The sequence below is a fragment of the Saccostrea cucullata genome, unplaced genomic scaffold, assembly GCF_032062105.1.
Source record: "Saccostrea cucullata isolate Sc308-1 unplaced genomic scaffold, CSIRO_AGI_Scuc_v1 ctg567, whole genome shotgun sequence".
NCBI classification, from domain to species: Eukaryota; Metazoa; Mollusca; class Bivalvia; order Ostreida; family Ostreidae; genus Saccostrea; species Saccostrea cuccullata.
The window spans coordinates 35,001-48,941 of record NW_026929739.1 but is presented as its reverse complement, the minus strand read 5'-3'; the positions used below and the strand labels follow the sequence as shown (position 1 = coordinate 48,941).

General features: G+C 35.8%; 1 protein-coding gene across 1 annotated transcript in view; it reads left to right on the top strand.

Annotated features, from left to right (window-relative positions):
* Positions 1–13,941, top strand: part of LOC134282091 (uncharacterized) — a 60,174-nt gene that overhangs the window by 36,448 nt on the left and 9,785 nt on the right. The window contains exons 2-4 of the mRNA XM_062764539.1: positions 1,059–1,150; positions 1,577–1,826; positions 4,486–4,599. Coding sequence (XP_062620523.1) covers positions 1,091–1,150; positions 1,577–1,826; positions 4,486–4,599 — 424 coding nt within the window. The 5' untranslated portion in view covers positions 1,059–1,090. The remainder of the gene's footprint in view (positions 1–1,058; positions 1,151–1,576; positions 1,827–4,485; positions 4,600–13,941) is intronic.

Below are 13,941 nucleotides of genomic sequence, written 5' to 3'. Positions count from 1 at the left end.
TCACTTTTGAGAAGAATTTCTCCACTTTCTAGCATCTGACAATCAACTACCTTTCACTCCCTAATTCTAGACACATTATGAAGCCATTATGTATATTTTATCCACCTCCCAACCTTTTATAGTTGTCTCTATACAGGCAATAAACTCGCTTAAAGTGAATTTTTCAGCAATCTAACAAAAAGTCAGATCAATACATTGGTGTTGGAAGCAAATTGGAAGTGGGATGGGGGTAGGGGGGTGATAATTCAAAAAGAAAAAAAAAAATCTAAAATACCTTGACAAGCAAAAAAACCCCAAAAATTCAAACTTTTCCCCCCAAAATACTTCATTTTTTCCATAACACGTACAGTACCAATAACCCTTCTTTGACTACACTGCAATTAACGTGCCTCTTGCGAAAGGGGTGGGGGGGATGGGAAGCTAAAACTACACCCCAATCTTCAATGCCAATATTATATCTATCTTTGCAAAATAAAAAAGTGGGGAATAAGCCCCCCCCCCCCTCGGTCCCGGTTCTGACACCTATGTAATATCTGCTAACATTTAGAGAAATTTTGGCAGAAAACCAATTGGGGCAGACAGACAGAGGGACAGCTAGACAGACAGATGGGCAGACTCTGAGGAATTCTATAGTTCACTCTCATTTCACTAGTAGGCTGGGGACTAAAATCTCAAACAGTTCAGTTAAAAAAATTTTAAGCATATATTTTGTGCAAAAAATCTTGATATATCAAGTTACAAAATTTTTGGTGACACCCATCCCTATTCTTCAAATATTTGAATTAAATTTAATCATTAACTATAATGCATGTGAAATAAAAATTGCAAATGAATACTGTATATAAGGTTATTTTCACCCCGTGTTATTTTCGCCCTTTCACATATGAAAACAAGTTTGCCCCGTTTTAGATTCGCCCATAAAGATTTTTGTTTAAGATATTATACAGTTTACTTTGAATTCACCCAGTTTTAAATTTTCCCACTTCTGACTATGGCGAAAGGGGCAAAAATTTCCCTGTATACAGAATACATGGATAAAATATGTAATATAATTTCAGGCTGGAATTGGAAGGAAACAAGGAATCACAATATGGAAATGCTGAATTTGAAGTTGCTGAGAATTCTGATTTTGTATGAAGCAGTAATTTGGGTAAGGCCTCAAAACATGTTACTCACAATTAAAAATTGAAATGATAAATTTAATTTATCATGTTTATAGGGATATATTATTTGTTAATTCATTGATCATGCAATTGCATATTCAGTCAAGGGGGGGGGGGATTGAAATCTTTCATTTTGAAGATGTGGAAATTAAATTTTATTTTATCTGATTAAAACTTGTCATTTTTAGAAAAGAACAAAAATCAAAAACAAAAAACAAAAACAAAAAAAACAGCCTAACAATAAAGTTTATTATATTTCTAGATTTTATTTATTACTGAATGATTTACATAACATTTGTCAAAATTAGTGAAAGTGTTGTGAGTCTGGTTTATAAATGCCAACTAATTAATCATCTTGAAAATCAGTGTTGCCAAAGTTTGCCGATCTGCACTATATTCTTTTAATTATCCAGTTTAAATATTCTTCTGATCATTCTTGTGTGAATGCTGCCGATTCCTGTGAAGCCTCTAGAGGGACTGTGGCCAGAGTCAACAAATGTCCAGAAAATGAAGCTGAGTGGATAGAGGCAGCCCAAAGAAAGAATTGTTCTTCCCTTGCTGGACTGTGTTCAGAGCCTGACAGATTTGTATATCATTGTGTATTGAACTTCTTTCTTAATGAAACTCTTGAAGTGTGTGCTTATGGAAGGAGAATTCTTCTAGGTTTGTACTGCAAAATATTTCATTGTTTTGAAAATGAATAAGCACCAGGCACCCATTCTTCTAGGGCTGTCACGGGTACCGAAATGACCCAGAACTGTGGAACAATAGTGATTTGGATCGGGTTCAGTTCTGTTTTTCCGGAATTAGGTTTGGTTCCAATTTGTACAATAGAGTAGGTTTTGGCATAAAAAATGTATTCTGGTCAGGAAACTACTTTAAACTACAGGTGTAGTTATTATGTTGCTATTTCTAAGATTAAATGAAAAATTTTTATTTTTGTTGAATAGAATTCAAATCATGAGGTTTTATTTCTTTGAATAACCAAACCGAAAAAAATCTCGAAACTGAACCTAAAAAAAATTTAACTGACCCGACCCGAAAAATTTTGGAACCATGACAGCCATACATTCTTCAAACCTCAGTCAGAGAGTGTAGACATTAATCATGTTAATTGTTGTCTGATTGCTCTTGCAGAGTAAACCTCTGAAAGGGCAAGTTAACATCTATATAAATTATTCCAGCAACCTTAAATTGTTTTATTCCACCTTCTATGTCATCACAACATTTTACATTTTTTTAGCTCACCTGAGCCGAAGGCTCAAGTGAGCTTTTCTGATCAAAATTTGTCCGTTGTCTGTCGTTGTTGTTGTTGTCGTCGTTGTAAACTTTTCACATTTTCATCTTCTCCTCAAGAACCACTGGGCCAATTTCAACCAAACTTGCCACAAAGTATCCTTCAGTAAAGGGGATTCAAGCTTGTTCAAATGAAGGGCCATGCCCTTTTCCAAGGGGAGATAATTATGAATTAGAGAAAAATTAATGGCATTTTTAAAAAATCTTCCTCTCAAGATCCACAGGACCAGGAGAGATGAAACTCATGTGGAATCATCCTCATGTAGTGTAGATTGAAGTTTGTTCAAATCATGACCCCCAGGGGTAGGATGGGGCCAAAATGGCTGATCAAAGTTTTACATATGAATATATAGGAAAAATCTTCTTCTCAAGAACCATAGGGCCAGGAAAGAAGAAACTCATGTGGAATCATCCTCATGAAGTGTAGATTCAAGTTCGTTCAAATCATGATGTCCGGGCGTAGGGTGGGGCCAAAATGGCCAAATAAAGTTCTACATAGGAATATATAGGAAAAATCTTTAAAAATCTTCTTCTCAAGAACCACTGGGCTAGGAAAGATGAAACTAATGTGGAATCATCCTCATGTAGTGCAGTGTACGAAACTCAACGAAAAATTTTCAGGTGGACCAGCAGGGCTGACTACTCAAAAAGTCTGTCAGCCCTGCTGAAAATTAGCAAGCCCGCATAATAAAATTCAATATTAAGGGTATGCAGACTCAGACTTGTATATTTTTTCACATCCAATTAAATAACATACACTGTAATTACTAAAATTCAAATTTCTTTCATTCAATCAGTTGCATACTTCATTATAAAGTATAGGAAAAATGAAAATCAATACACTATTAAGGTAATTACCCATACCAGTTAAAACGACCATTGAATAAAAGAAGAGCATGTTACCCTTGGACGAAAGTGCATATTGTAAGGAAGTTGAACAGTGATGAATAATTTAGTACACTAGCTTTGCGGTCTTTAATATAAACGGCATGATCATAATACAAATATGAATACTAATTAATTTTTATAAATAAGCACATGTAAATGTGTTAGATTTCTATCTGATCCATTAAGTTTTAAAAAAATGCACAATATACATGTACCAGCGGAAAGTTGAAAATATCGTTTCATGCGCGAAAATGGAGAAAATTCAGGTTAAAAGTCGATGGTAGTGTTCTTCATGTATTTACAGATTTATTGATCAGTTATTGTTTATTTCTTGGTGTCTCAGGAATTAATGCTTTCTATGTATGTTGAAATATTTGTTCTTAATACCTCCTCAAAACATTTTTGTACAAAAATGGAGGGAATGGGGGTAAAAGTATTGCGTCCAAGCGGGCTGATGCTGAGTAAAGTTTATACGTCCGCTCCCGATTTAGTGTACATCTCGGGCATGCGGGAGGACGGGAATTTCGTACACTGTGTAGTGTAGATTCAAGTTTGTTCAAAACATGACCCCTGGGGGTAGGGTGGGGCCAATATGGCTGATCAAAGTTTTACATAGGAAAATATATGGAAACCTTTTAAAATTTCCTTTTCAAGTACTTCAAAGCCATGATTAGTAATATTTATATGGAATCATCCTCAGATAATGTAGATTCTAGTTTGTTCAAATCATGATCCCCTGGGGGGTTTAAAATTCAAGCCCCCCCCCCCCAACCTCAGTAAACTTTCAGGTCTGATCTGATATGTGCTTTTTCCTAGCCAATTACTCAGGTGAGCGATGTGGCCCCTGGGCCTCTTTTTTTTTTGTGGCAATTAAGAGTCAGCTGCATGTTGACTATATAGAAATCTTTTTAGAACATTCCTTAAAACTTAATACACTGTACACTGTTGAAAAGGGCATCATGTACATGAAGTTCACATATTTTATACAGGTACTTGAAACAACAGTAGATTTCAACTGTCCCAACGATGCAGTTACTTTGGAGCAATGAATTTGTTTTATGAATATGAGCAAGATTTCAGAATACACAGTATTTAGATTGGAAAATTATGCTTTACATACTATGTATCTTGATTTTAGGGAGATGTACAGAGTATAGCATTCTAGGAAATCTGATCCAGGAGAGTGGTGTGGACTGCACAACATTTCCAAATCCCTGTCCTGTTATATATCCATCCAGTGAGGCATACAAATGTAAGTAAAACTTGTTACACCACCAAATATCTCCAGTTCTTCTCTACTCTTTGGTATCTATCAAATATCTAGCAGGCAGACTGTACGTATGCTTAAAATCTACCCGTGACATCACTCTTTTGAGTGCTAATTCTGTCACCTTCGTTGTGCAGTGATAGATCGTCTGCTCTAGAGTCGTGAAGAAAGGAGTTGATCGACATCACAGGTTCGAATTCCACTGTGGCAGTGTGGGACATGGAGACCGGTCCTTCAAATGAGGCCACAATGGCTGATCCAAGTTTTACCATGTTAACATAGGAATACTAAGGATAAATCTTGAACCTTCTTCTTCTCCAGACCCAATGGGGTAGGGCAGGGCCACAATGGCAGATCAAAGGTTTACATAGGAATATACAGGAAAAATCTTTCAAAATCCTCTTCTCAAGAACAACTGGGCCAGGAAAAATGAAACTCATGTGGAAGTATCCTCAGGTAGTGTAGATTCCAGTTTGTTCAAATTATGACCACAATGGCTGATCAAAGTTTAACATGGGAATATTTAGGAATATTTAATAATCTTATTCTCCAGAATCATTGGACCAGGAAAGATGAAACTCATGTTGAAGCATCCTCAGATAGTGTAGATATAAGTCTATTTAAATTTTGATCCCCGGGGGTAGGGCGGGGCCACAATGGCTGATCAAAGCATTACACAGGAATGAATAGGAATTTTTAGCTCACCTGAGCCGAACGCTTACAGTACCGACAAGTCCCAACCTGACACCAAAGCAGTCCCAGAAAGCAGTCCCCGGGATTGCTCTGGGACCGCTATGGGGCTGCTCTGGGACTGCTTTTAAAAGCAGTCCCAGCTGCCCCTGGGACTGCTTTCTGGGACTGCTTTGTTCACTCATGTGTGAAAAAGGTTCTGAATGACATGATACATGTAGCTCTGCCCCCTTGTGTATTCAGAATTTGCAGGCTCACTGTTGTTTTGTTAGCTCACCTGAGCCGAAGGCTCAAGTAAGCTTTTCTGATCACATTTTGTCCGGCGTCCGTCTGTCTGTCCGTCTGTCTGTCTGTAAACTTTTCACATTTTCGACTTCTTCTCAAGAACCGCTGGGCCAATTTCAACCAAACTTGCCACAAAGTATCCTTGGGTGAAGGGGATTCAAGTTTGTTCAAATGAAGGGCCACGCCCTTATTCAAGGGGAGATAATTGGGAATTAATGAAAATTTAGTGGTATATTTTAAAAATCTTCTTCTCAAGAACCACTGTGCCAGGAAAGATGAAACTTATGGGGAAACATCCTCAGGTAGTGTAGATTCAAATTTGTTCAAATCATGACCCCCGGGCCCCGTAGGGCGGGGCCAAAATGGCCGACCAAAGTTTTACATAGAAATATATAGGAAAATTCTTTAAAAATCTTCTTCTCAAGAATGACAAAGCCATAATTCATCATATTTATATGGAAGCATGCTCAGGTAGTGTAGATTCAAGTTTATTCAAATCATGATCCCCGGGGGTAGGGCGGGGCAAAATTGGCCGACCAATGTTTTACATAGAAATATATAGGAAAATTCTTTAAAAATCTTCTTCTCAAGAATGACAAAGCCATTATTCATCATATTTATATGGAAGCATGTTCAGGTAGTGTAGATTCAAGTTTTTACAATGTTTTACATTCATCAATTTACTTGTTTATATTTATTTACACTTTTACCTAGTACCCGGGTATTCGATCGGAAAAACGTCCGAGTAACTGAGTATTAAAAATTGACCGATTTGACATCCCTAATAAATAATAATAAAATTGTTATCCCTATTAATAAACTACAAGTTTATGAGAAAAAAAGATAGCTACATGTGGGCCTTTTTTAATTATTTAATGTTAAATTATGTACTCAAAATTTGCATTGATACTGTTTAAAAAAAATCATTACAGTTAGATATAAGATTTTTAGAAAAAAAATGCTACACATTTTATAAGGACCATGCTAAAAAAAGAGTATTCCATGTAACCCTCAAATAAAATTCAACAATTTATTAAATGACCATGAAATAAAATTATGCTACCATTCTCCTGTAGCATAAACTATGTGAATAATCATTGGGAGATTAATGAATTACCGGTAGCTTTTAATTTATAAACAAGTTATTAAAAGAGTATATTTATTTTTTTTTTTAATGAAAATACCGGAGACTCACTTCGAGCGATCAAGAACTTCGAGAGATCGAAGTTCGAGCCATCAAGAGTAGCCTGTATATTCCTATGTTAAACTTTGATTGGCCATTTTGGCCGCACCCTTGCCCCGAAGGTCATTTTCTGAACAAACTTGAATATACATGTATAGAAACGCTGTGTCACAGAGAAATTGTAATCGCAGATTACAAGACGAAACACTTAGTAAATTTAGTTTTTATTTCGAGTCAGTATCAAAGTTTAACGAAATATGAAAATCCAGAAACAGCCTCAGTGTCAATATGACGACTATTGTTGGACAAATACTTACAGAACTTTGTTCAATGCATGTGTTTGGAAAAATCACAATGCTATGTATCTCGAGGCACTGTAAAATGTCGTTTTCATATAACGAATGCGTAGCATGATGTCAGTATTATAAAGAATGAAAATAAACATAAAATGACGATGTACATTTTAAGCTTTACTCAGATTAATAAATATTCATCTAAAATACGGAATCATATCGCTGTTTCATAAAAACCACGTGTTAAAAGTTAGCTGTACATGAAAATCATTACATCCGGTAAGACTAATTTTAAAACCTGCCAAACAAACCCGGAAAATTCCGGACTCTTGAAAACTCGGAACTCTTGATCTCTCGAAGTTTTTCCTTGGTCCCGCGGACTTCGAGGTATCAAGAGTTACCTGTATAGGAAAAATCTTTAAAAATCTTCTTCTCCAGAACCACTGGGCCAGGAAAGATGAAACTCATGAGGAATCATCCTCAGGTAGTGTAGATTCAAGTTTGTTCAAATCATGACGTCCGGGGGTAGGGTGGGGCCAAATGGCCGAATAAAGTTTTACATAGGAATATATACTAGGAAAAATTGTTAAAATCTTCTTCTCAACATGCTCAAGAACCACTGGGCCAGGAAAGATGAAACTAATGTGGAATCATCCTCATGTAATGTAGCTTCAAGTTTGTTCAAATCATGACCCCTCGGGGTAGGGTGGGGCCAATATGGCTGATCAAAGTGATCAAAACTATTGTACCAGGAAAAGTAAAACTCATATGGAAGTGTCCTCTGACAGGTAGTGTATATTCAAGTTTGTTCAGAAAATGACCTCCGGGGCAAGGGTGCGGCCAAAATGGCCAATCAAAGTTTTACATAGAAATACATAGGAAAATTCTCTTTAAAATATTCTTCTGAAGATCATTAAAGCTATGTTTGGTGGTATTAATATGGAAACATCCTCTGAGTTAATTCAAGTTTGTTTCATATTATGACCCCTCGGGGTAAGGTGGGGCCATGATGGGAAATCAAATCTTTACATGGGAATACATGTATGTAGGAAAAATCTTTAAAACTCCTCTTCTTGAGCATGGCAAAATTATACACAATACTTTATTTATATAGTGACACACTAATGTAATAAAAAATTGAAATCCCCCCTCCCCCAAGAGGGAAACTGCTCAGTACAAAGCTGATTTGTGTTTTTTAACTAGTTCAGGTGAGCAATGTGGCTCAAGGGCCTCTGATTTTGTTCTCTTTTCTGTCCCTCTACCGATCAAAGAAAGAACTTATAAAATTTTAATAAGTTTATTTTCATGGAAAGAAAATAAATGTAGTACTGTTAGGAATTGAACCCAGTACACATGGTACAGGGGGCCTCTCCTTCTTAGCTGGGTACTTGGAACAGAGTTTGATGAAGTCAGATTTTCCATTTTCTGTTAAATGTTTATCATTTATTAAATAGATTTCTAAATTTGTAGAGAACTACACTTTTGTAAAGCAATATTGAAAAATAAATGTATTTTAATTGTCAATTGCCACTTTCCAAGAATTTCAAGAGTCCAGTAATTTCACTCATATGAAACATATAGAGATAATGAACATTCAAGATAAAAAATACATAAAACAATACAAAATAGGAGAAGGGCAAAACCGGACCTCCAAAACATCAGAGGTGGAATCAGGTGCCATGGAGGAATGAGTATCCCTAACGACCAGTCACAGAAATTTTACAAATAAACTGTCAATTACATGCTAATTCATTGTGCACCAAAGCACTAGCCTCATGCCAGAACACCTTAAAAATTTGATCAACCAAACCAAAGTCAATTCCATACTAGATGCTGTCATGAGACAGTAATACCCGCACTAAGGTGTTTGCCTCTAAATGCACACTTCTTCATATTGGGCTTTACCACGGAAAAAGTCAATATAATTCAATAATTTACATAATACATGTATTCTTCAAATTGAGCATAATATGCTCAGGTGACCATGTAGCTGCAGATCTGCAGCGTTATGGTTTTATATATTTGTCTTTGACCATAACGCTACAGATCCCCATATGCAAAAAAGGTGCAATTTACGGCGCAATATTTTTTTGCGCACTTTTGGGCAGAATTTCTCCATTTTCTAGCATTGGTCAATCAACTACCTTTCATTACCTAATTTTAGACACATTCTGTAGTCAAAATGTATATTTTGTTCACCTCTCAGCCATTTATAGTCATCTCTACAGGCAATAAAAACGCTTGATTTGAATTTTATGCAATCTAACAAATAATTTTAATCAAGCGAGTTTATCTCGTGTAGAGACGAATATAAAACGTTTGGAGATGGATAAAATATACAGATTAGTTAAATAATGTGCCTAGAATTAGGGGGTGAAAGGTAGTAAATTGACCGATGCTGGAAAGTGGAGAAATTCTCCCCAGAAGTGCGCAAAAAAATATTGCACCGTAAATTGAACCTTTTTTGCATTACAGGATCTGTAGCTTTATGGTCAAAGACTAATATATACTGAAAGGAAAAATAAACGCAGGGTAAACTTTTGAGGTGAATCAAATTTATGTTTCTTAAAATATGTTTTAGTTTTTATATCTAACTTTTAAGATCATCTTTCAAAAAGATATAACTAAATTCCCATTGAATTTTGTCCAATAATTCATGAGTTATTGAAGCTCCAATGACGATACCCCCCAAAAGTGAAAATCGAAAACTCTCATTATCTTCAATTTCTCTCCCGTGCATCTGTCAGAGCCTTATTTCTCCTTTGCATGGAATTTCATTAGAGTGTTTATCTTTCAGACCCTGGCTATATTTGGCATGGGTAACCACGCAAAAAGATTTCAAACGGCGCGCGCATGCGCGAGTGAGAGGAATAAAACAGTAAGTTGACTGGCTCAAAAAATCAAATTGCGGAATTGTTTTCTTTCAAATTTCGAGTAAATGTAATGATTATAATCGTCTAGTGTATAAATGGCTGTTTTTGTGGTAGTAAGGTGGCGATTAAAGAGATGGCAGGACGAATAACCCGCTCGTAACATGGCTTTGTTTCGCGTTAACGTCATCGTCACGGTTGATTGAAAACCATTCCAGACCCTCTCTGACAATGGGTAACAAGTTTTATGGGGGAAAATTTACAAGAAACTGCTTAGTAAACCGTTGTTGTCTTTTTCATTAATTAAGCAATTTGAAAACAAGACCTAATTGAACTTCCGTAAACTGTGCCAAGATTGTAAGAAATTTGTATGGTCTCTAAATATTGAAAAACGATGTGCATACCTCATATGCATCAAATCACGCAACAAGATTTGTTGACATACTCGTCGTTATTAAATTGCACGTGTTTTGGGTTTTTTAGCGTTTTCCCTACGTGACGTCATCAATTTTACGGTTGAGTAATTCTGAATACTAATTTTGGTGCACAGTAACTAAATTTCTCCTCTGACCAATTTTTGTAAATTTCGGTCATGTGGTCAAAATTTTTTCGAACATTATGCTACCCTGCGTTTCTTTTTCCTTTCAGTATATAAAACCATAACGCTATACAGATCTGCAGCTAGTGACCATGTTACCCATGGGCCTCCATCTTATAGGTATTTCATATTCTTTATTCATTACCAGTCGGAAATTAGACAACAGAATTAAATTAATGATGTAAATTAGGTTTGATAAGGGGGGGGGGGGGTGGCACATAATTGGAACTTTTAAATATATTTTCTCATATAGATTAACAACAAATAATATTAATCAAATTAGTGTAAAGCGTTTTTGATGAATTTTTCAAAATGTGCAAAGTTTATTTATATTTGATTAGGCAGAAACTTCTTGAAAGCTGCCATATACACAATCAATTTAGTCAACCCCGACCCCTCTCCCATCAACACACACACACAAACACACCTTATTTGCCTGTTTTTGGAAATAGGCCTAGATGGCAAAGTTAAAATAAAACATGTTTTGTAAATGATAATTTTCAATTTGTTCTTGCACTATACATGTATCTGAACACCTGCATCACATTGGGCTTGCGTCACGTACCCAACTAAGTACTAGTTTTACCACTGGCATTATCATTTTAGATTTCACTGCACGTGCAGTAGGCTACTAGTGTGCATCATTGCATATATGTCAGCAGGAATTATTTTATTTTGCGTTTTAACTGGATTATATTTCATGAAGATAACAGTGCCTAAATAATGACAATCGGTAAGTACAAGTTTTGGTATAGATTTGGGTAAAATAGTCTGAAATGCAAACAGTTAGGTTCAGCATCGGATGACCTTTGATCCTTTAAACTTACAATAGACGAATTTCACAATCTGAAGAGTTATCCCCCGTTATCAACGTTACATTCAGTTACAAGATCAGAATTTTTTTTCTAGGAGGGAGGTGGGGGAGGGGGGGGGGGGGGGGTTTCCAGACCAGAATTAGCCTGGTTCCCTGTCCCTGTTTTGCTTTATATACTCCGCGTCACTAGGGCCAGGTGGAGTACAATGGAATCCATCTGGCTCTCCTGCCTTGGCAAGGATGAGACAGGGGACCAGGCTAGACCAGAATTTCCCGAGAAGCAAAAAAAAAAGAAGTTATGGTTGGGTCTGTTTTCTAGGGTGGAGGGACACTTAGGGCATCCAAAGTCATTTTTATTTCCTCCAGTATATATTATAGTCCTGCAAATTCCAAGGGGGGGGGGTGTTGAGGGGGGGATCTCCCAATCCACTTCCCTGTCCCTGTAATGACAAATGATCATGTGACTCCTAAATAGTAGGAAACTTTTTCCATTTCACTATATATAATTTTGTTTCTTGTGTTATTATGTTATGTAAATTTAATGGTATAAAGGTTATGAACCCCTAGAGTTCATCCCCACTTTCCTAATGAGCTGAAATGTTCACAATATGACTGCATTAAATTGAATAAAAGTGCATCAATTATAAGATTACTTGACATTTTATTCATGAATTTGTCTCAACCTATCTTCCTAGAATTAGGAATGAAAATCATTCAGAGACGGACCACATTAAACTATTTGTATAAACATTTTTTTTAAATGTAAAAACAAGTAGTAGTTTGCATACATGAACATTGAACAGGGGTCTGGGAAGGGGTGAGGGGAAGGATCGAGTTAATATTTCTTTATATACGTCTTAATGGTTGAAAACTCCTAAAATGAATGTTGACCTCAAATCTAACTTGTCCTCATTATTTTTCAAGTGGTGGTGTCTCCATATGAGTGAAAAATACCTGAGAGGGATGTTTAACAACAAACAAAATGACATAAAAACACAATATTGATTTGCGTTAAGAAATATGCAGGGGATTTTTTCCATCATAAATCTTCTTCTCAAGAACAGCAAGGGCATTATTGTCCACCATTTTGGGGAAAGGGAGGGGACATTAAATCTCATTTGTCTGTAGGGCTGGGACGATACCGAACTTAGCCGATCCAATACATATCATGATACCTTAGGTGCGATACGATACATATCATGATACATTTAAAACCAAATAAAACTAGATATTTTTTTTTAGAACATTTAATTTGGAACATTACAGATTATGAAAAATAAACTAATTCAACAGAAACCTGACTTACTGCCATTGGGTTTTTGTTGATTTTACATAATCGGGCGTGTCTGACACCATTCTGACGCTTGTATTTTGAATTCTGTATCACCAAGACGTTTGTACTTTATTTCTGATTGTTTAAATGTCTTGATGATACAGACTAATGGACATAAAATTTCGAATTCTAAAGCCCGGACATTTTTGGAAATTAAAAAAAAGTGCGGTCAGGTATCGTGATACTAAATTAGATGAATCGATCCGTATATCGTCAAAGTGAATACTGTGATGCATCGGTGCACCGGTGGATCGTCCCAGCCCTATTTGTCTGTCAGTCTGTCCATCTTATTTACAGCTAGTATGTGCATCTGTCACAATAAATTTAACCTTGGTCATAACTTTTGAATAATAAGAGATTGTGCTTTCATATTTCACATGTGCATTACCACAAAACTTTCTAAATACACTATGATTTTTTAACCGAAGTGAGACCTTGACCTTAAAGTTTTACCTACTTTCCAAAAAATAACATTTTAAATTGATCATTTTGAAAGAGAAAAGAAAGGGCATTCAAATTATACATGTTTATTACATGTGAAAAGACTTTTCTAAATATATCATGACTTTTGACTCTGTGACATTGACCTAGAAGTTTAACCTACTTTTCAAAAATATTATATTGTATATATAAATTTAGATTCAAAAGAGATAGGACTTTCATATTTGACATGTACATTACCTGCAACAAAATGTTTCAGAGCATGCTATGATTTTTCCCCTTTGACCCAATTTTCAAAAATTGATATATGATAGGGGTGCATATTTGACACACAATCTGCCATAAATTATGGCATCCCATTCACTAAAACACAGAAAGCAGAGGACTACAATTCTTTGAATTTGCTTGTATAATCTTGATAGATGGAAACATCCTCATATAATGTAGATTCAAGTTTTTTATGCCACACCATGATTAGGAATACATACATGTATAGTTTTTGTCATGTCCGTCCTCCACCCTTCCATCTGTCTTTCCATCGGGCTCAAAGAAACTTTCTAGATATTTTTATCAAAGTTCATATGTTGATGCATACTGATGTAAATATCCACCGGCAGCAATATTTTTTGACTTTGACTTTTCCTTTGACCTTCACATAACTTTTCTTTAAATTAGTGTTTAGCTTTATTTTAAAGAAACCGTTCAAGTTGTGTAATGAAACTGCACATGATGATACATACTGATGTAAGCTTTACAATGCTTCACTCTTTTTTACCTTGACCATTCCTGTGACCTTGACCTCACTTTTCTAAAATTAATG